Consider the following 22,994-nt stretch of genomic DNA (forward strand, 5'->3'; position numbering starts at 1 on the left):
TGGCTTCAGACTAGGTGCTCGTGGTGTTGGCTTCAGACTAGGTGCTCGTGGTGTTGGCTTCAGACTAGGTGCTCGTGGTGTTGGCTTCAGACTAGGTGCTCGTGGTGTTGGCTTCTGACCCCATGGTTGGCTGTGGACCACCGCTCCTCTGCACTTTTCACAGGCCCTTGACAGAGGGGAGCAGAATTGCCTCCTTTGCACAGAACTTGGTCTAGCAACTCTTGGGTAAGGCAGTGATCGTGCCTGCTGGTTCCTGGTACCTGCTGGTGGCCTGCAGTGCAGGAAAATTATTTCCTCAGGGAGTCACTGGTCAAGTGTGTCTTGGGATTTAGGTGGCTGCCTTCTGAATCCACAGATGCCAGCAGCAGATGACTTCAGAGAAGGTGGAGCAGTTCTCTGTGATGATGCCAAGGATCTCTTTTGTTACGTGTGTGGCTGGAGTTTTCTGTGTGTGTCGGTGCAGCTGGAACACCAGATTTGCTTTTGGGCAAGTTTTTTCCCCAAGAGTCAGACTTGAGAGGGATCTGTACAGGATAGTGCTGTCATATGCATGGGAGGATCGGGGTGTGTCATCAAATGCACCACTTGCCTTTCCAGAGGCATTGCAGGTTGCTGACGTCTTTCCCTGCTGCGCTAACTACATTTGGCTTCTGAGAGTTGAAATATGTTTTATTTGAACTGTGGTCTCTGAGGTCAGTGCAGCAATGTCTGGGTAGGGGTTGAGAGCCTGTGTCACGTTAACAGTCAAAATAGATGCTACAGAAGTTCTTTCTGGCTTTCAGTTCCATAAAACTCAGCTTCAGTTCCAGTAGTTGATACAAAATAGAGCAGCTTGCTTGTCTGCTTGTAGTCTGCTTGCATGGTCCTGAGTATGTACAGTGATCTGGTCTGATGTAAAAGCCTTTGAGGCTCAGTTTGCATTTCCATTTGCAGTAGAGCTTACTGATAAAGGAGCATTTATGCGACATTTTCGCAGCAGCAGATATTTTTCTAGCAGAGATACATACAAATTGTAAAATATACTACAGGCAAAGCAAGCATTTTTTAAACTACAAACTGTATTTCTAATCTCTGTAGGTTATACTGGCTTTTTTCTTAATGAAACCTATTTTAATGCTTTAACCTAACAAAATGAAGCTACTGTGCTAAAAGACCTCTCCTGTATTGGAAGAAATATATGACTGGTTTCAGCTTTTCCCTGAAGTGTGAGGCATCTCCAAAGGCAGAAAATCCTCGTGCCCTTGAAAGAAAAGGACAACTAATTTTATCCCTTGATTATTTCAGGGGAAGCATTATCAGTGAACTGAGAGAATGAATCTGGAAAAAAAGTTTCAAAGATCTGTGTAAAAGATACTGCTAGCAGATTTCCAGGGAGGATGCGTGTTACTTCTTCTGTATTTAAAAACACCAAGTTAGAGATTTCCGGTTCAAGATGCATTATCAACTTAAAGCCCCCTAAGCAGCAGTGACTAGCTGTGTCCCCTTCAGGACAGTTTAACAGCAACCAAAAGAAAAGGGAGGTGTTTAGGTTCCCAAAGGTTTGTGTTACGGCATGCTAAGAAAACCCTCAGTTGTGTTTGGGCACTCTGCACATCCACACTGACTTAGAAGGGGAGAAGTGAGTGTTAAAGCTGGCTTTCTTGGCTTCTCACAGATATGAGGAAAATGAGATCATTTAGCTTGATAATTTCAGTTCTGGAGAGAAGTTTAATGCTTGGCTGAAGCTCACGCATCTCTCAGGGTCATTGCAGGCTTCCTTCTGGGCTGTAATGTGGGTTGCTGCTTCCAGTGAAAAGTCAGCTGAGAACACCCAGTTGATGCTGTGTTTGTGTAACTCAGTAAGAAAATGAAGCTGGCGCTTAATGAGTTTGTTTTTTGGGGGGGAGGGAGGAACAGAAGGTAAAAAGCATGGCTTTATGGATATTGTTCGTACTTGAGGATGGACTTGTGGGTGTCAGACCTACAGCACTGAGCACCTTTACAAACTGGAGAGGAGTGTTCAAATACTGCTGACTTCATTTAGAGTTGTTCTTCCTTGGCCGAAGTGATTCCTGTGGGAACAAACGCGTGCGTTTCCAATGCTTCATGACATCTGTGGTGGTGTTCCTGACTAACCAGTTGCTGTCCTGAGGGCTGTTTGCCAGCAGAAGTTGTCACAGAAGGCAGCTTCTGTCAGGAAAACGAACGTTAAATACAGGACATGGGATGGATGTCTTCATGGCGAATACTGGGAACGGAGAAGAATCTCGTACGTTTCAGAATGAGCTGTTTTGTCTGTGCTGCTGTCAAGCTAGAAACATGCCATTTATATAAATATGTATATATATCGCATACAGTATATATGGGTTACACAGCTTTACTGACAAGGTTCACATACAGCCCAGGCCACCCTACAGATGGCCTTGATGTTAGGAAGTTAATGAGGTTGAAAAAACTGAATTAAAGGACATCTTAATATGCCCTCAGGTAGTTTTAGTATACTTTTCCTTATGCTCCCAAAAGCAAAAAAGTTTTTACTTAAGAAGTGAATAAATTTTCACTTCGTGAAGCTTTAGGTAAGATGCGTTAAATGGTGGTCTAGTTTTGAAATAGCATCCAGATGTTCCAGGAACCTAGTGGATAACTAATCTTGAAATGTGTTCTGCATTTAGAAACTGGGAAGGTGTTCACCTGGGGCAGAGCAGACTATGGGCAACTCGGAAGACCCACCGTGGTTCCCAACAGACAGGAGGCAAACGCAGTGTCTGAACAATGCTTGGAGCTGTTGTGTAACATCCCTATTTCCGTGCCTTGCCTAAATGGAGCATCTCAGGTAATGAAGAAAATTACCATTTTTCCAGTTTTTTCTTGGGTGCATTAAGATAATCAGAACAATTTCCTAATAGAAGCCTCTCAAATGCTGCAGCACAAGCCCTTGCTGCTCTTCCTGTAAGCTCAGAAGTTAATATGATTGAATTATTTCAGATTTCTTAAGAAGGCTTTTGCATTAAGAAACTCATTTTTTCCATGGTGGAACCAGATTTACCATTAGCAAAAGATGCCAAATTCCTTCAGATATAAATGCATACAGGACATAGCTGCAACTTTAATAAAGTCTAGCAGATGAGGGGGGACCTTGCCCAGCTGAGGCACTACTTCTGTCTGAAGCTTTCAGTCACAGTTCAGCCAATGGCTTTTCTCTAGCTGATATGTAACATCACAGCTTCTATCTCAGGCTGCCTAAGCAATCATGAATATTTCTCTACCATGTAACGTCCTTGAGTGGCGTTGGAAACTTTCTTTCTTTGTGGCTGATTTGAGGCAAAATGATATATCCACAACCAAAAAGATGATCAGATAGAAAACATCACACGAGGACTCAACATATTTTTTCCTTGCATCTGCAATTCACAACTTGTACTGCTGACAAACTCCACTTTGCCTTGTTAACATCCAAAAAGCAGCAGGTGACAATTTGCCTGTTGGAAGGCAACGTGCAGGTCCCATCTGGGTGAATGACCAGTGGAAAGGTATTTGTCTTCCTGTGGGGCAGCTGGCATGTGAGAAATAGGTAGAGGCTGACTGTATGCACTGCATCTCAGCCTCTTGATTGTCTTTCATAGCGAGACTTCGGTTAGGAGAGTCAGCCTCTGCCCCTTCCCATCACCCATGTTGTTCTGTGGATGTGTGCGCTCACAGGTGACAAGTGAAGCCTTAGAGTCCAGGATACTGCAGTAACAAATAAAATGTTTAGTCGGTGTTGACTGCAGGGAGTCTCAAACGCGTGTCTGGCTTGTTTTGAGATGGTTGTCCCTGCCTTTGTCACTGGATGTGTATAGAGAACACTGGTGTTAAATCTGTTCCGTGCTGTTACTCATTTATGCTTTGGGTAACACCCAAAGCATGTAGTCCTATTGTACAGTACAAAGTCAGGGCAGCCCTAGCTTTTGCCCAGGGGAACTGAAGCTTGGCAGGACAAGTGATCCATGAAGGTGAAGGACAGAGATGCAATCAGATATATTCTTTGAAAAGGAAGAGTAAAAACAATCTCATCTTCATTCTGCAGCCCTCAGCACTGTTCCTTCTTACAGGCCTATGAGAGAACTGATCTGAGGGAATAGCAATGGCAGTGTTCTGGAGCAGCCATCATTCTTTGCAGAGCTAACAGCATGAAGATGATTTAAGAAGTGTGCCATCAAGAGCTAGCGTCATTTGTACCCTGAGAGGAGCTGTGTTGATGAGAAAAGGAAAAAGCAGATAATAAGAGCCTAAATTACTTCAAGGTTAGAAAATAATGTCAGGGTTAGAGTTTAGTCTTGAAGTTGGATTAAGTTGCAGCACATAGGTTGTGTAAATGAAAACCAGCTCACACTCGACACACAAACTATCCTTTTTTCTATTTGTTGCTGTATGGAGACGAGGTTTGATTTAAGAGCTGAGTCAAAATGAATACAGAGAGGATGAGTTCTTTTGTATGTTTACCCTGAATTATCAACTCTAACTTGCACTTCAGTACAGAGAGCTAATTTAATAATAGTTGAGGCTTATAACTAATGATTTTTTTATCCACAGACAACTTTTATAAATTGTTTTTAATGATTGAACCCAATTTTTGGCCAAGCTGTGATCTGTTGATTGCCTCTGCACTGGGGTTAATGCTGTCAAAACTGAAATGGAGAAACGCATCTCAGAATTAGAGGACAATATAAAAGGCACACTAGTTTAAATCTCCCTTGCTGTCCTTTAGGTAACCTCCTGTGCTGTGACTTGTCTCTATCCCCTTGTCTGTCTCCACCAAGGACTGGGGATTCTCCCTTCTTTGTGCTGAAATCGGTATAACGTATAACGTCTGTGTGTCTGCCACTCCAAAACTGGTTTTTGAAGTGTTTTGAGTGACCTGTTCCACTGTGAGTTTGCCTTTGTCTCAGAAATTCATTTTGAAACGTTGGCCTTGATAAATACTTTTTTTCCTCTTTCAGTTGAAATGGTGGAAGAACAAAAGCTTGAATTTAAGATAATTATTTACTAATCTGAGCTGCCATCCTGGCAGCTTTAATTGTATGTGGACATAAGGTTCCTGGAGTCTCATGTGTTTAAACTTTTTGAATTATGAGACTGCAGTCCTATTTATTATTTTTGCTCTCGGTGCTTTGGTGCATAGCCACAACGGAATGGGATGAGACACTGAGAAGCAACTTGAGGCTGTAGCAGAAGTCAGTTGTGTGAGACATTATGCAGGCAGTGCTCTTGTGTTGTGGGACGTCCTTGATTGGACCTCTTCAGAACATCTGACTCATCTGCTGCCTGATATGTGTTCACATCCACTGCTCTTCAGATGAAAGGACAATTAAATACAAATGGCCTGAAATATGATGAGCCTCTGTATTTAGCAAATGCTACAAAGACCTGGTGTAATGTTTCTTCCTTGTCAAAATGCTTTTCCAAGCCGTTTCGATATTTTTGGTTTTAATAGCTATCATTTTACTGTTTGTGGTATGTTCAGCATGTTATTCACGTCGCAGCAAACATTTGCTGCAGCAATAAACAAGTGAGAAGTCGTCATTGTGCAGTGCTGAATGTTTCTCACTAAATTGGTGGAAGGAGGGGCCGCGGTCATTTTGAATATGAAGCACTATTCCCGTGGAACCATGTTTCCATTGTCTCCTTTCTGTAATTAAAGAAAGCTGTGCTAGATGACAGTTGAGGACAGGGAGCTGGAATTTCAGTTAAGAAATCACAAAAAAATTGTTTGTCACGCTGTCTTTTTTGGGTATATGGTTTCTTGGGCTTAATTCCCTCCTCACTTTCCCTGTCACCAAGCCTGAATGTTGATGATGAATGTAGGGGGCCAGTTGTGTCAGGGTTATGAAAATAACCCCTCACCTTGTGGCAACATCTAGCTGCTGTCTTTCTCCTGATCCTGCTGTGGTCTGTACTTCAAGTGTGTACGCTCATCCTATACAGTACAAATTGGCTTGGATCTTCCGAAGGGTTCCTTTTATTTTCAAGGAATGCTGTCAGAAGTATGCACGTTCTCTTGGCCCTCTGCAGTCAAAGTAATTGCTACTCTTTTCACTACCTGTCGCAGTAATGTGGTATTGTTTATTTTAAGCAGTTGAAACATATATTTCTTGGTATATTCTTGTTTTTCACTTTTCCTCCCTACTCTTGTTGCAAGCTGTGAAGCATCTCCCTACAAGACTGACAAACCTAAGATATGTGCTGTGATGTTAATTGATTAGTATTATATGTTTGATATATATTAATACATAAGCCTTGTTATTGCCCTATTATAAAAGTGCAATATAGTGAAATTGAACCTTTTGGTTTAGTAAAATAACAATTTTTGTACTTATTGACCTCTCCAGGGAAAAAAATGATTCATCAAAAGAATGAAACTGTAGCCTGCACATGAGGACTGTCTGTGCTTCATCTGCACGCCCCATGTAAGAGAGTAACATTGTTCTTGTCAGCTCCCTGAGCAGATTGAGAGGAGTTTGCAGTTCTGTGTAACTGTTGTAGAAAGAGGGTTTACTTCTTGGGCTGGCTGGTTCTCCTAGCAGGAAAATGAGAGCGGTAACAACCGGCTGAAATGCAAATGCAGCCTTTTGGCTAGGTAGCCATCCCATTTACTGTGTGCTGTTCTTACCCTGTTCAGACATGACTCTGGTTTGTGAAGAATACCGTATGGCCTGGGCAGAGATGTGACTGCTGTGAGCTTTAAATGTTCCTGATAGTTAGGAATACCGGTGTGTTGGGCAATGGAAGTTACTCTGGAAGCAGTAAGGTCTACTCCGTGAAAGTTGTAACCTACTCATGGCTTTATTGTAAATAGTTTGGTCAAGTGGAACTCAGCTATTTAATGCTCAGTGAGAGGGTGGGGAGCATGGCTTTTCTCTTCTCCTTGTGGTTATAAGCAGAGCCTGGATCGCCAGCTTTACATGTCTAATAGCTTGTTTTGGATAGCTTAGTTATGATGTTGGCTCCCAGCGCTGTGCTTCCAATCACCCATACCAATTTCTCTGCAGCTGGCGTTGCAGAAAGGGGGAAGGGAAACAAAATTCACAACAGCAAATGGATGGGAGAGGAGGCCTCCTGTGTTGCCTTTGCTATGTGAGTACAAAATAGAGGTTTTCCAGTTATCAGTTCTGTAGGTGCGGGCTGCCTTAAATGCCCAAAGCTGCTCTGCCAGGGTTGCACTGTAGCAGTGAGGTGGGCTGCATTGGGATCTGTACAGGAGACCACAAAGGGCTGATTTCCTCCAGTATGGGTGAAGTAGGAGGAGTGATGTGGGGGGAAGTCTGGAGTTGGAGACCCATGCAGTATGTGATCACTGCAGTGACACAAATATGGGTGTGGGCAAAGGCTTCAGCAACATCATTCATAAATTCATTTTCCATTAGTTTTCCTGTTGCAGTTAAAAACCTAAATTAGTACCCTACTTGGAGTTCTTCACAAGTATCAGGGAATTGGAAAGAGACGGCAAGTACTTGCAGCAGTGGCTGTGACTTGGGCAGTTCCGTGTAACTCACCAGTAGCGTGGCCTAACAGTGAGGCCAGCTGCATTTCACAAGCCTATTAGTAGCAAAAGGAGTAATCTCAACTATCTTGCTTGTAACTCTCAGACCTGTATATACTCATACTATGTTCCTTAAATTAAAAATCCTGTGTCCCATCCTGCATTGATTACGTTACTAGCAGTGCACCATGACTGCTACTGCCTCTGAGCTCATGGACAGCTTGTGAGCCAGCTCAGTGCTCATCTGCTTTGTACCAACAAATGCCTTGAATATTTTCTGGTGCCAGTCCCATGCGTGGTGCAGTTACTACCTGCTAATTGACTATGGGGAATGCTGCAAATTTGTTTAAAAATGGACTTAGTATGAAGACAAAGGCTGTGTGAGCAGAGGCCTTGGGACGTGGCTGCCCTAAATGCAGAAATCCTGTTCTGCCCTACCAATGTTTTTTCAGTTGCTGCCTTGTCCATCCATTAGAAACCTGAATGGAAAGGCTGCAGTATGAAGAGTACCCTAGAATGAGGTGAGTCTGGTCTGACCCGATGTATACACATACTCCAAATCCAAGTCCAATTATGGTTTGAAGCAAGAGGTTGGTGGAACAGGCCCTAAAGCATGCATTTTTTCATTCTCAATTTGTCATTAGAACTGTTACAGAGAAGGGATTAACAAATCAATGCAGGCTAAAGTGAGAGAAAATCAATAAGAAACTGTAGTGAAGTGGAACAAAGCTATCAATTTACAGCGTTCTCTGTGGAAAAAAAATCTCATCTGTACCTCCTTTTATGTACGGAAAAACAATGAAAAAATGGTGATTGGAGGTTGGTTTAATTCAGTTTACCTGCCTTACCCCAGAAGTTTATGTCAGGAAACTTCCTAGTGTAAATGCTACTTATGTTCCCTTGTTCTGTTGCGTTGATGAATTTTGCTAGCAGGTTCTGTAACAGAAGAGTCTTTATTATTTTGTTCGTTTGTTTTTTAAACAACTCAGACAACAAGAGGAAAAAAAAAAAAAAGGCTATCAACCAAAAACCTTAGGGAAAGAGAAATGTGTCATTTCAGTTATTCTGATAGAAGTTTGATGGAATGTTATTTTTTGATTACTTTTTTGTGTTAATAGAAGTGATTTTATTAGTACTTGGTTAGTTTTCTACGTTGCTTCATTTAAAAACAACCAAACCGAAGCGTTTCTTATCAAGTTACTCCTTAATGGGCTGTATGCATTAAGTAGCTGGAAGATACACAGGGTAGTCCTGGGCTGCAGGGTAGCGTGCTACAAATGGTTGAGGTGGGGTGGGTCCTAGTGGCTGTGACACTGCTTGTTCTTTGGGTTGTTCCTTAGGCCTTTGCAAAGGCATCTGCCACCCTTGGGCTCTCCTAGGCAGTGCTGTTCTGGCCAGCACGCAGAATGTTTCTCCCTGCTTTTAACTGAAGGTTTTGGGATTTGGTTTGAGGGTCATTTGTCTGGGGTTTCCAGCTTTCACTTGTTATTGAGGTGTTGAACCTGTGAGCCCCCCACCCTTCCTGGCCTTTGTGCTTACGTTGTGGCCTATTGTAAAGCTACTGCTTAAAGAGGTCCTCAAGCAGGAGTAACTCCTGTTTCTGCAGTGATACTTATGGCTGTTGCGATGCCACATCTTAGCACACAAGAAGCTTCAAAGATGAGTTTACTTGGTAGCCTGCTAAATGACAGGTGTCTGTCTTACCACCTGACACTTAATCTCTGTGCCTCGTTGGCTGCCTTGCCTCTAATTTCAGCTGAAGTTGTCAAAGGAAGAAGCTACCTCTGAACTCTGTGCTTGTTTTTTGGTGTTTAATGTAGCCTCTGCCTTTCCCTAGCGATTGACCAGTAAGACTCATTTGTGAAAGCAGAGAGAAAAGAAAGTAAAACTGATGCATCTAATCCTGTGAGGGCAAAAGTGCTGAAGTGTCTCCTCTTTTAAAACCTGCCAAAGGGTTTATTTCTGGTCTCCTAGCAGCTGACTGTGGAGGCCGCACTGAATTCAGTGGATGTGGCATGTAATCAGATAGCTGCAAAGATAGCTAAGACCTGTGCTCCTGCTGCTGCTGCCTTGCAGAGTAGTTTGTCATAGAAGAAGCAAACATTTCATTATCTGTGAGGGAGAAAAAAAACTTAGCGATAATGTTCTGAAAATGCTGCCTCCTATGTTTTGCCACTTCAGCTCCAATTTTTCCCATCTGCCCTGCTTTTCACAGGTGTATAGCTAATATAAATGATCCCCTTCTTGGTAACAAGTGTTTAGGGAGCCAGTAAGGAGTTATTCCAATGTGTTTGTTTTTCCAGAACATTGTTTGCCATCATGTTTGTGTCCTTAAGTGTGTTAAATTAGCAAGCATTAACTAGCCAGTTTTCTGCTCCGAATTGCTTCAGTGGAAATCCCTTCTCTCTCTCTTTTTTCTTTTTTTTTTCTTTTTTTTAAGTTGCCAAGGTTTACCTGCAGCTTCCACTGTCAGCTCATTTCACGCTTTGGAAGTATCAAGCCACGCAAAGCAGAGAACCTGGGTTTATTTCTGCTGGGGCAGAGGGGCACCAGGCCCTGCTGGGCCTTGCAAGGGATTGAGAGGGAAGGAAGGATGGAAGGAAGGAAAGCCATCTAACAAACTTCATCTAACAAATTTCAGTCATGTTAAGCCAAAGATATTTAATGGAATGCTAAGGCAAGACACATTGCAAGAGTACGTAACTATGCAGTTCCCTTACTGCATTTGTGTACACCAAGATGTAGTATTTTGTATTTATAAGTTCGTTGTCCTCTGTACGGATAAAAATATAAGATATAGTATTAATTCTCAAATCTTACTCCCTTCATATCTTCTCTGTTCACTCACTACCCTATTTTGATTTCTTGTGGTGTTTTTTCCTCCCTCTAGGTCAAGGAAAACCCTTTTTTTTTGGTAGTTTCAGGAAAAGGCTTTATGACTTAAACACACAAAAGCAAATTCCAGAAATATTTAACAGTGAATTAATCTTTTTCTTCATTTTTTTTTTTACCTTTTTGATCTGCTACTGTCCACGTGTTAGGATTTAACCCCTACAAAGAAAAGATGAAGACACCTTGATTTTTTTAAGGATGCGTTGTTCACTGTGGTAATGGAGTTGAAATGGAAAAATGGAGCACAATCTCTTAGAGTAAACATCTGTGTATGGATGAAAGTTTAGACAGTAATTGGCTTACTATTATTTAAAAAAAAAAAAAAACAAAACACCCACAAATGAAATTTCAAACCTCCATGACTTTTGGGAACAGTTACAATAACTTCTCAGCATTTTCAGAGCAAATAAGGACAGGAAGTGAAACAGAACGCATTAAAAGGCTTTTAATTATTATGGATGTTTCAGTTCTTGGTTCAAATATGGTTCTTGCCATGAAAACCAAGTAGGTAGGTGACTCTTCTCATCGGGTGCACGTCACTGCTGTGTCTTTCCATTTGGCTCAGTGGATTGGGTCATTGAGGCTGGTGGATGCCACGGGAGCAGAAGTTCCTCATGTGGCTGCAATGTAAGCATGCTGAGCTCAGATAACATTTGTGGCACTATGTGAGCCTGTAAGCCCTGCCCCTAGTCCTTCCCCAGGGGGAAATAAGAGCTTGGGCTCCATTGCTGATCCTGGCCTGGTAAGTTCAACGCTTCAGACTAGTGAGCAGTGTTCTGTAGCTGCCTTGATGCTGTCAGAGCTTTTGGACAATTCAGTGGATGTGAAATACAAGTGAAATGAGCGTGTTTGCTGGAGGTCAGTGGTATTGTCTCAAGTTGTCTTCATTTTCTGCTGGTGTTATATATTATATATATATATATATATATATATATATAAGCTCTGCAAAGTCCACTTAAAAACTGGGCCTAATTTGCAGTTTAGCATACAGCCCTAGCTAATGAAGGCATTTTGGGTCCTGATTTAAGTCAGTCAAATGGTCTCATTGGTGTTAGACTTCTGGTCCTTAAATTCATGTGATAGAAGTGGTTTTGAATTGGTCTGGAAAGCATTTCCATGACTTGGCACGCTGGCAGTTGGGTCCCAAATACACTGGTTTCATGTGTTGCATCACTGGTAGCCAGTGATAGTACCTCATATGTAAGGGATTCTGCTGTGAATTTGTGAGGCAAATCTGTTTCTCAAATCTTATATTTAAAGATACTGGGAAAAGGCAGTCTTTTCACCTGAAGGGGTCTTTCCTGACTAAGAACTGGTTCAGGTCTCAAGTCTTTATTTGATCCTACCCTTCATTTCATGTTCCGGAGTGGACTGTTGGATCAAGACAACATGTATTAAATCCGTTATTTCCAGGAGTGGCATGGGTATTTAGGAGCATAAGTTTTAGCAGCGATCTGATACTGAGCTAGTAGCTGTCAACTTGTCTGTGGAAAATTCAGATTTTGTCATATTTGGGAAGCTTATTTTGAAACGGCATGCCAGTTTCCTACGAGCATGAGGATTGATTTCTGCTTCTCAGTGAATCTAGTGTTTTCGTTGGGAATGCAAACCATGTGGGACCATGTGGGTTGTGGTGGGAGGGGATGTTGTTAGGCTTCATAAGACAAAAATTCACAATCTCCTTTCCTGCTGTTTCATGACACCTGTTGTGGTTCTTATTGTTAATTCTGTTTTGGACGAATGCCAAGTGTTATTTCATGCTTATTATACCATATGGAAATAGAAGTAACCTGAAGTGAGAAAATGCAAATCTGTGGTGGCAGTCACTTTTCAAGTTACACTGCATCTCTCTGAGACTCTTTCCAATTTGGTACTGCTTATTTCTGAAATTCTAAGTGGTATTTGTGTCTGGGACTGCCACTACACCGAACTGAGGTTAAGAAAAAAGTAGAGACTTGCAGAAGTGCATTTTATATGATCAGGTGTAAAACTGTATTTTTTTGTCTGGTTTAGATGTTAGATTCAAATCTCCTAAACAGAACATAATACTGAAATTTGCAGCTTCAGAAAATGTGAGATAGTACTTGAAACAATATTAGAAGGCTCCCTTTTAATTCAGTGGTTTGCCTGAAGTCTTACAGGATTAATGCACTGCCTTTCGGTTTTTCTTGCCACAGCAAGTCTGAAATGCAGACTGCTTGGAGGGACATGAAAGGCAGCAAAGTGATGCTTTTGTCTTCTTAGTTAAAAAGATTAAGATGGTATTTGTGAATTACACTGATGCTATTTAATCATCTTAAGATAATATTGTTTAAGCTTAGCTGAGATGCTGTTCAGAAATAAGAAATGGAATATGACGTGAATTTGTCTTTGATCTTTGAGAGATAATGTGTCCCACCCCTAGCTCTTCAACAAATGAGGTCAGGATAGCATCGTCTTTTTCCTCTTTTGCTTTTTGTGTGGTACATGGAAGTATCTGTAATATTTTGTGGCCATGAGTTAGGAGTGCAGTTGGACTGCCAGTATTCAGTGTCTTCAAGGATGACTGTTTTCTTTTTGCGGGGGGGGGGGGGGGGGGGGGGGACATTCTGCAGTCAGATGGGCAATGCCGGAATTGTGATAAAATAATTTTATATGCAAGTACTTGAGGGACTACTGCTTTACCACAGTTGAAATTAAATGTACCTCCCAGATTGCTCTTTGAATGTTGTTGTTTTGTTTTTTTGTTTTTTTTTTTTTTTTTCCTGTACTCGCTGCCTTAATCTCTCCTTTCTGACAGCATCTTTTAGGTACCTTTATTACTATGAATGATGTTGCTGTTAAGATCTTTTTGGCGACAGGTAACATATTTCAGAAACACCTCTTTCCCATTCAGAGAGACTGCATCTGCTTTGTATTCAAGTCCTGTGACTGAAAGGGAAACCTTTTGCTTTTTCCTCTCATAGCTTGAGAAATCAGGGCCAAATTCTGCAATGCAGTTATTCACATGAGATAGATGTGATTCATTGAGATGCACTTGTATGTTTATACACTTACTGGGTGAAATATCAAATATACCAAATAACAGATGTTTGGATCCCATCTGCCTTTCTTGCTTATTTTCTTCTGTATTCAGTACTCTGCGTTGGTTGATGATCAGGGAGAAAATGAATTGGGAAATGTTAAAACAATTGCATCGGTGCTGTAAACTTAGTTTTGTGTTCGAGCTAAAAAATGAACCTGTGGATTCTAGATGAGATCTTCAATCATGCTATTTTAATGTTGTTCAGTAATTTTAATTTTATATTCATGGTAAGGCATATCAGAAGTAGAGAGAATACAGGTGGTGTTCTTGTGTTTTTAAATGCTATTTAGATATCCCTAAGTATAATTGAAGACGAATGCTTTGATTTTAGAGAACCAGTATAAGAAAACCCATAGCTGTGTTAACGTTTGAGTTGCATCTCCCAACAATTCAGGTAGTTGATGTAGCAAAGATCTCTGCTGCAGGACCATGACCATTACACAGGCCTTAACTGAAGCTTCCTTGTGAGATGTTTAGCTTCTGTGTGTTTTCCCCTGTTCCTCTCTCTCGCTCTTGCCCAGGAGGGTTGTTGTTCTTGTTTAGACGTACTGAGAGCCATCTGGTGTGGCTGCTGGGGAGCTTGCACTGCATACCTAAACAAGCCCGTCACACTGCTCACATTTGTCATAGTGCTGGACCCTAGCGCCTGCGAGAGATGGACTGCAGACACAGCTGTTTCACCTTTTTAAAAAATGCATTTGGTCGTAAACGTTTTGATACTTCAGGGCATTATTTTTGGATTTTTTTTTTATGGGGAAAATGAGATCTCAAAGTGCAGGTAAGCAGGGATATTTGGTGCTTGAAAATTCTTTATGGTCCACAGTCTGTTTTCACCTTCTGGTGGATGGAATTTAGGCCTGCCAGTTACTTTCTCAGGGCACCTTTTCCATATGCTGTGTATCCTCCTGATTTTGTGCTGCTTTTGGGAAGTAGACAAGAAACTTCCATACTGCAGAATCCCGAAGGTGTGCTTTTTGCATTTTTTCCCACTCATCCTTTTTTCAGCCAAGGGCTATACATCAAGGTGAGATGCAGTGGGACACTGTTTGCCCTGGATCAGTGTCAAAATTTTTGGCTGGGTTTCAAAGCAGACCTGCATGGTTGTTAAATAATCTTTTCCTTCCTCTGGCGGTGTAGCAGCACACGTCCCCTGCTCTTGACAGGCAGATCGCTGAAATGAAGAAAAGGCTTAAAGTGGTCAATAATTGCGTTCTGCACCTCTTCCTCATAGCGTAACCTCTGCTACACATGGAAAATCTTCAAATGTTTCTTTTGTCTTTGTAAGTCATTGCAAACCTGGCATTACGGGATGGTGATGTGGGAGGATTTGAAGACCAGCACCCTGAACACGTTGCCAATGATAGCAAGGCAAGTTGCCCAGACCTGGGAGAGCAGAAGGAATGCACCAATGGTTTTAGGTGACTAAACAAAATTATTAGCCAAGTCTGCAGTAAGTCCATCCACATCTTCCCACCTAAAAGCTGCAAAGAACCTGTTCTCCATATTGCTGCTCTTGTTTTGTTGCTAAACTTAAATATGAAAGTGTTCTGTACCTGTCTCCTGCCTGGGGTCATGTCCCCATGGGTAAGGTAGGCAAACGAACCTGTGCAGGTGAGCTGTATCGGAACCAGCAGCCGGGTTCCAAGTGTGCCTTAATAAAACAGCTGATAAAAGCTAGAGAGTCAATCTCACATGTATATAGGAACAAGCAGCAGTGCTTGTGTGTCTGATGGACAGAATAGAATAAAAGAGAAGGAAGAAAGCATAGCAAGCATTCCGGGGTGTAGTATGGCTTTGGGTAGCTCATGTCCTGTCTAGACTTCTTCGGTATTTAGTTGAAGACAACACAGCTCCATAGTGATCTTGCCGTGGAGACCTGAGATGCAGCAGGAGTTTGTGAGTCCAGTTCAGCATTGCTGTAGGGGCACTTTTAGGTCAGTGAAGCTCCACAACATCCAATGGGTCTGTTGACCATTTTGGAAAGCTGTGTGATCACTCTGTTTCTGGTGGCTGATAGCAGTGATAACCATCATCATCTAGGAGAGTCTGGGTAACATGTTAAGTTCTCCTGAAAGTGTTGTGATAATTTAAAAAAAAAAAAAAAAAAAGGGGGGGGGGGGAACAAATCTTGTGGTTTTTTTTGTTTGTTTGTTTGTTTTTTAAATCTTCAAACTGGTAAGCTTCATGCTTTAATACCAGCGTCAGATAGCAAGATTGTAGACTGTTATCTGTTTAAAAAATTCTCTTGTAAGCTAGCTTCACAATATTGTTGTAGCTTCAACTGGGCTTTGTAAATACTTTGCAATAACAATAGTTGTCATTTGACAATAGTTGTCAATAACAGTAGTTGTCATTTGACAAAGAACCAGTTTTACATTCAGCTATGCAGAGTATGGTTGGTTAGTCCAATAAATTTTAGAAATAAAGTAAAACCAATGGTGATTAAATATAATGTTTTGGCTCAATGCAAGTATTTTTAAGGAATTAAGCTTAAGAGCAAGAATAAGCATACTGTTTTTGTCTTTTAGGGGCAAGTGAGTGAATTGTCTAGTAATTTCTTCAATGAAATAGCTGGTTAGAGAAGTGAAGTTTTGTTGCTGAGCCTCTTGAGGTTTCTAATGCAACTGAAGAGCATGGGAAGAATGGATGCAGTTGTAAAATGTGCTGCCATATCGCTGTCTGTCTTGTTGCAGCTCACAGTTCATGTGGCATGATGTAGGTTATTAGTTGCTGCTCAGGCTCATGTGAAATTTTCTGTATTGGATTTAAGAAATCTGGAATGGGTCCAGAGGGTTACGCGTTCCAGTAAATGGCTAAAAGTGAAATTGTGTCTAAATGACTTTCTGTGATATCTGAGGCACTGGAATGTGTGTTATCACAGTGACTGAAAAATTATTTAATCATTTCAGAGAGCTTTAGTTAATGTAACCCTCTTTTTCATTCTAATACTGATTTGGTCTCTGATTTCTTGGGTTCAATAAGTATTTGAAGTCTGAATTTCCCATGACCTATGGCATGTAATGTGCCTTTCACACTATGAAAGTGTCATTTATTCTTGTGAAGATGTGTGGAGTAGTAGCACTAAGATTCTTAGAGAAAAGTGAACTCAAAAAGCAATATTGTGAATCTAAGCAAGTATACTTCAATGTTGCTGTAGCTTCTGTGTATAAAGACACAGTACAACGTTTTCTGTTCTTGCCTTGTTTTCCAAAATTTACTGAAGTAATTTGCCGTTCAGGTGAGAAATGTCCATGGTTGCCCTGCATTTTGAACTGACTTGATCTGGTAAATGTTATTACCAGCCAATTTTATTTGGTTGGTAACCAAAATCAGCCCACTTACCCTTAAATAGTAGGAGACGTACTCTGCTGTTGAGTAGTATTGGTGATGTTGGAAACATCAGATGGATTGTTTTGAGTAAATATGCTTAGAGAAGGAAGCTTACCTCAAAATTCAGAGTTGAAAAGTTATCTTGTGTGAGATGCTTAGAGCTTCTGTGAAGACTACATACTTGTTTTATCTTTTTATTTTATTTTTTTATTTCAGCATTTTCTTTTGAGGAAGTAACCATCTCTAACTTAACTGAAAACTGATAAAGGAAAATAGCACCATTAAGATCTTTCTAGGCTTATGCAGCGTGGAGAAGAGGAGGTTTTAGGGGGACCTAATAGTAGCTTCCCAATAGCTATATGGAAGTTCTTCAAGAGAATGAAGTCAGGGAGGAGGATGAGAAACAAAGGAGCCAAACTGAATGTTTCAGTCTTGATGTAAGGAAAACCTGTTTCTCCGTGAGGTCGGTCAAGCAGTGGAATACGCTGCCTGGGGAGGTTGTGCCATTTCCATTCTCAGAGGTTTTCAAGACTGACTTGGACCAAGCCCAAGCAGTGTGGTCAGATCTAAAAGCTGACCTGGCAGTGAGCAGGAGGCTGGATTAGAAATCTCCTGAGGTTCTATCGAGCCTGAACTATCCTGTGATGTGAAGATCTTCTTTCTCTCCTCAAAATTGTTTCCACACATGCTCCAAATTAAGAACTATGAAGCTTCTTTCCAGTGCTGCAATATAACAAGGTGTCAGACAAGTATATGTTCATATTACTTTTTAAATGTACAGGGCAAGGCTCAGATGAAGTTGGGCAAGCAGAAGCAGTCCTTCTTACTAGGAAGACAACGAATGAGAGAAAAGGAAATTGAAGAAGTCATGCTGGTTTTTTCCTGTCAGCTATAATACACAATTTGGGTGCAGCAAAATACATAGAAAAATTATGTAAGCAGTTCAGAGCTCTGTGTGCCCTTCTGGATAAAATAAGGTGTCGGTATTACTCAGTGATAGGATAGAAGCTGGCATTTCTTTGTTGTACTGGCTTGTGAGGAGGAAGGCAATATCGGAAATAGCAACTAGGAAAAAAACTGCTTCATGGTTCAGTGGTTCTTCATTGTTATTTTGTTTTAACCCAGAAGCACTAACATTAGCTGTCCTCTTTGTTCTTACTGTCTTTTACTGTAAAGCCTGCAAAGCAGAAAATGTGTTGAGAAGCTACGCTGTGACTATCAGGTATCCATATGCTGGAAGTCAGAGCCCTCGATCTTGATGTTTAAAATGTCCATTTGCTTTTAAGAGTTTATTCTGCTGTTTCTTTAGTTATGCTCTTCCCTAGCATGATTTGCTGTTTGGTTTACACTGACAGGTTTGCTCTAATTTTGTACTTTTTTTGTGCCCTTCTCATGGTCCTCTGTTTTCTTTTGAGTAGTAATAGGTGTCCAGTGTGTGTGACAGATAAATGTGCTATTGAAATTAGCTTACTAAAAGCACAGCCTTTGCTCTTCAGAAAACTAAAAAGCCTGATGTGTGCAAGGTTATGTTCTTCTGCAAGGGTAAACAGAAAGCTAAAAGACCAAGTTGTTTAGAGGTGACACAGATGCAACTGTCATCATTAAAATGTTTCTTGGAAAAGACTGCCCTTATTCATGAGAATCAATTTTGAGTGTCTTCTGAGTTACAGTATTAGTCATCTGGAGTCATGTGTGCTGTGTGCAGCTCTTTTTAAGGGTCTTTACTTGTCTGGAGATGTTCCTTCAATTTTTATTCTTAACTGGTGTAGATGAACCTTTAAACACAGTTTTTTCACCTCAGCTACCCCTAACATACTACGTCAGTGTAATAACCACAAATAAGGGTACCAGAAGCATGGCTTTTCTTTTTCATGTATTTCTTTTTTACTTATGCCTGGCTTTTCTGCTTCAGGTTTAAATTAAATGCCTCACAAGGAACCTTGTGGAAAATCAGCACATAGACCATGATTCTGACTCTTATTTGCAATCCGTGAGACAACTACAAGGAACCTTTTCCGTTCTGTGTAAGAACAGCATCACTGCCACGTTACTTGTGGCTGTGGTTTTGGCATGAAATCACTGGTGTTTGAAGAGCTGCATGTTCACAAATCACCCAAAGCACCAGTCTTTTGCTACAAACTGCCTTGGCTTTGCAAGGCTGATTGCACGGTGCATTGTTGATATTTATTCCCTTGAAATACCCACCTGGAGAAGAGGATAAGGAATGGAATTGCACTTGGCAGTTTCTCATAGCAGGTAAAGCATTTTTGTGGTGGGCTTGGGCACCTTCTGCGAAGGGTGGTATGGAGGGCTGACTGCAGGAGCATTTGTGCTGTGGAAGGCTACAAAATAAAGCCCAAGGAAGCCCAGGTCTGATAAATGACACAGATCACTGGTGCTGAACAGCGGAATTTCATTTTCTTGGAATTCTCAGTTTGTAGCAATACAAAGTAAGTTGTCTTTTATTTGTGTTCTCACAGTGGCTTGGGGGAGTTGTGTAGGATCTTCTTGGGCTAGATTGTGCACAGCTGCAATAAAAAAATCCCCAAACCGCAACTATTTTTCAGGGTCTTTACAGGCTAAGTGTAACACAGGAGATGCTTGCAGGCAGGACGCAGGAAGGAGACAATACCAGTGTCCTTTAGCACGGTTTGCTGTGGCCGTGAAGCGTGCTTGTTACTGTTTTATTTCCCCTGTCTGTAGGCACTGTAACTGGCAAATTGAGTTGAAGCCAACAAAAGGGTGCCACAGTGGAGTAGAATTGCTTTAAGTGTTTGAAAAGGTCTGAGATTATTAAAAGACAAAGTAAAAGGACTTTTCTGAAAGTTGCTTGCCTTTGGACCTGTAATTTCCCATGATAGCAATTAATTTGAATTAGTGTACAACAGCAGTACCCAAGTTTGGGGTAAATGGGAGAGTACAAATCTGCCATCTTTTCAGAGGGCTTTATTTAGCAGGTTTGCAAGCTTCCCAAAATTTTGTAGCCTTCAGAGCTCCAGAGACTTAATGCACTTAGTAATCTCATTGAAAAGCATCCATAACAAATTTGTGTGTGTAGGAAATGTGGGGTGGACAAAGGAGAAATTAGTACCTTAAAAATCTAGTTCTATGAAAGCTTTAAAACACACAATTATTCTTGGAGAGACAGTGAGTCTTGGTGGCTATCATCATGACCCAATTTCACATCGAGTTCAAAGTAGGTACAACTCTCGTAATGCTGAATGATTTGCAGAGAGTTGTGGATATCTCAGCAATATGTGTAAGGTGCCTTTGATGAAATGCATAATGTAAATATGCTTAGTGGTTTTTATAAACTTTTCTGGTGCTGACACAAGTCATCCTTTCCTGTTCCAAGGTGAAGTCCAAAAATAAGCACCTCAACATATGATGAATAGCTTGTGTGTTAGGTGTTGTCAAGGGCTCTCAAGTTAAACATGCTTGAACTGTCTAGACCTGGCTGCTTTTGAGATAAGTGCCAAAACAGAGTGGGAATATTCTGAAAACGGTGTTTTTTTCCAATTTTCTTTCCATAGCAGAGCAGACTTGTCTCCTCTTACCCTCCCAGTCCCTCCTGCTCATCACTCATACTGCCCGGTGAGCGTAGATTCAGAAGAAAAGAGTGGTTGCAAGAACTGTTTTGCTTCCTGTCCCCCAAACGCTTGCTTGTCTGAGTTAATATTCCTCACATGGCAGCAGTAGTACCTTGCAGTTCTGTGGAAACGCACTGTGGCTGGGAATTTGCCTAGCAGCCTGCTTTATGTCTGCAGCTTGCTTTGTTTAATACACACAAAATTCTGCTGAAAATGATGTGGACACAAGGGCGTGGGCACTTCTGATGGTGCTGTTCCAGAAAAGTAGCCGTGGGTTAGGAAAAGGGCAAGTTTTCCAGTGCCAGATTTACTAGAAGCTGTGGCTATAAAAGCTTTTCCAAAGGGATGTCTTTAGCTACCCACAGAACTTTTCATCTGAGTCGCATGCGAAGCATCTGTTTTCATCAGGGAGTACTAGATGGCGCAAACTTTTGCTCTCATGGTTTGAGTGTCAATGAGTCCTGCTCACTTCTCTATGTGGCTGATGGGGTAATAACATTAGGCAGTGTTTCACCACACAGTCCTCAAACAAAAGCCAAGAAATGAAACAGAAATGAGATTCTTAGAAGAAGCATCTTGACTTCTCAGAAAGTGATTTTTTTTTCCCCCAAACATAGTGTTCTGACACACCTGATTAGGGGTTGCACAAATATGCCATGAATCTGTTCCTGGAGGGCAGCAAATTCCTTCCCAAATGGGAAGGCTGGTTTACTGCACTGCAGTTTTGAAATCAAAAGCACGATTTAAGTCTTGGAGCCAGCTGAGGCAGAACATCAAGTCCTTCCTGAAAAGTTATCAACGAATCCACTGGGTGAACTAAAAAGGCATTCTTGAACAGGTAGCTTTTGTATTTGAAAACTAATGTGGATATGGAGTGACTTCTGTGGTTGGTATCATGTCACTGGTCAAATGTTATTTGTTATATACGTAGCCTCCCAGTGCTTGGCTGCTCCTAGGAGAACAAAAATTGAAGTTTAAGGGGTGTGTATGTACATCCATTCCCGTCTCACTACCGGCTCTGCTCGCTTTGTAAAAAAGGGGATGACTCAGCAAACTACAAAAGCTCCTAACAGTGACTTGTTTTCTTGCACTGTGTTCTTCTGAAGATGCTGTTTTACCAGTCCTCTGAAGCTTGCAGCTAGGGCATGCTGCTCACATCAGTAGCTGAACTCTATGCGTGATGTCTGCTCTGCCACTAGCACCCAAAGCGGTTGGTCCCACACAGCCTGTGTGCCCTGTGCTGTGCGTTACCCCTGGGACTGCAGTGCAGCTCTCTGCAGGGCTTGCTGAGCAGTTTGGCCTTTGCAGTCCAGGATTTGGAGGGTCCAGAAATTGAATCAAGTTGTGCTTGGGCTGCGGTTTTTGCTCTGCACCTCTGAGAGCACCCACGTGAAATCTCTTCTCTTACCTCAAAGTTATGGAGAACCAAATTTGACTGAGAAAGAAACAACCGAATACATCCAGAGAATGCAGATATTAAGAGAACCGTTAGAAACCGTGTTTTATGTCTATAAACTATTTATAGTGTAGTCATAATGTCTCCAAAGAGAGCAATACTAATCACCAACATTTGATAGTGGTGCTCTGAACAGAGAGCAGAATGCAAGACAGTACAGATGGCTGACAGACTGCAGCAAATTCCAGCTAATGAAGAAATGCACTATGTTTGTTTACATGCAAGTTGAAACAGTTGGCTGTTAAAATGGGTTTGAAATCCAGCTCTGAGCTTTAGAAATGTCGATCACCCTTATGCAACTGCTGCTAATAAAATCCATTTTTGCATTTTCGAGGTGTAGGCTTTATGATTACTTTCTGGGAAAGAGATAGGGATTTGTTAAATTTTGCAGTGCCCTGGATGTGTAATTCAAACAGAGGAAACAATGAAGAGTCAGGCATTCTGCTGAGCTACTTGAGCCCAGTGATCTGGCTATAATTTCACTACCAGTTCAAGTTGTGAATCGTTGAAGGAAAAAAAAAAGGAAAAAAAAAAAGACCGATTCCTGAATTTCAGATCACAGTAGTTGTCCCTCAGTCTCCTTTAAAAAGTGGCATTTATGAGCCAGCAAAACTGTTATTTAATATCAGCACAGCGATGCCATGCAGTACGAATACTGCAGTCTCTGGTGTATCGGGGGGGAGATAGACACAAAAAGAACAAAATGACGAATTTATTAGTACCTGCTTTTCTGTAATGTATTTCCGAAGTGCCTCATTTTGCTTGTCAGAATGTTTCTGAGACTGTTTATTTTATTAGGGCAGCATTCACCTCATTTGCTTTCGTGTATAGAAGTATTATCTGTATGATACAGAGCTGTTAAAATTCCAGAGCATGTTTTGGGAAGATGTTTCAGGTGTAACTTATTAGCTGCTTCTTTTCCTTTCTGATGTGCATTTAGAAAGCATTTGCTGGTAAGTATCGTCTACAAATGCAAATGCAGCTCGCTGTTCTGCAGCAGGATCAGTTGTTCTATAGCTGACCACAGTGAGATTGGTAGCTGAAGTTGTCTGCTGGGCAGAAAGCAGTAATAAGGTGGCTTGATGTTTACTGTATGTTCTTTACCATAACCTTTAAAGTCTATAATGCAAATAATGCACTGCATTATCCAAGTATTGTATGACT

The 22,994-nt window shown here is 41.3% G+C and overlaps 1 protein-coding gene across 1 annotated transcript in view; it reads left to right on the forward strand.

Moving 5' to 3' along the window:
• SERGEF (secretion regulating guanine nucleotide exchange factor) overlaps positions 1-22,994 on the forward strand; it is a 144,357-nt gene that overhangs the window by 35,894 nt on the left and 85,469 nt on the right. Inside the window, exon 9 of the mRNA XM_035328780.1 lies at positions 2,652-2,812. Within this exon, the coding sequence (XP_035184671.1) occupies positions 2,652-2,812 (161 nt within the window). The remainder of the gene's footprint in view (positions 1-2,651; positions 2,813-22,994) is intronic.

This window comes from Oxyura jamaicensis, chromosome 5 (genome assembly GCF_011077185.1).
Source record: "Oxyura jamaicensis isolate SHBP4307 breed ruddy duck chromosome 5, BPBGC_Ojam_1.0, whole genome shotgun sequence".
NCBI lineage: Eukaryota > Metazoa > Chordata > Aves > Anseriformes > Anatidae > Oxyura > Oxyura jamaicensis.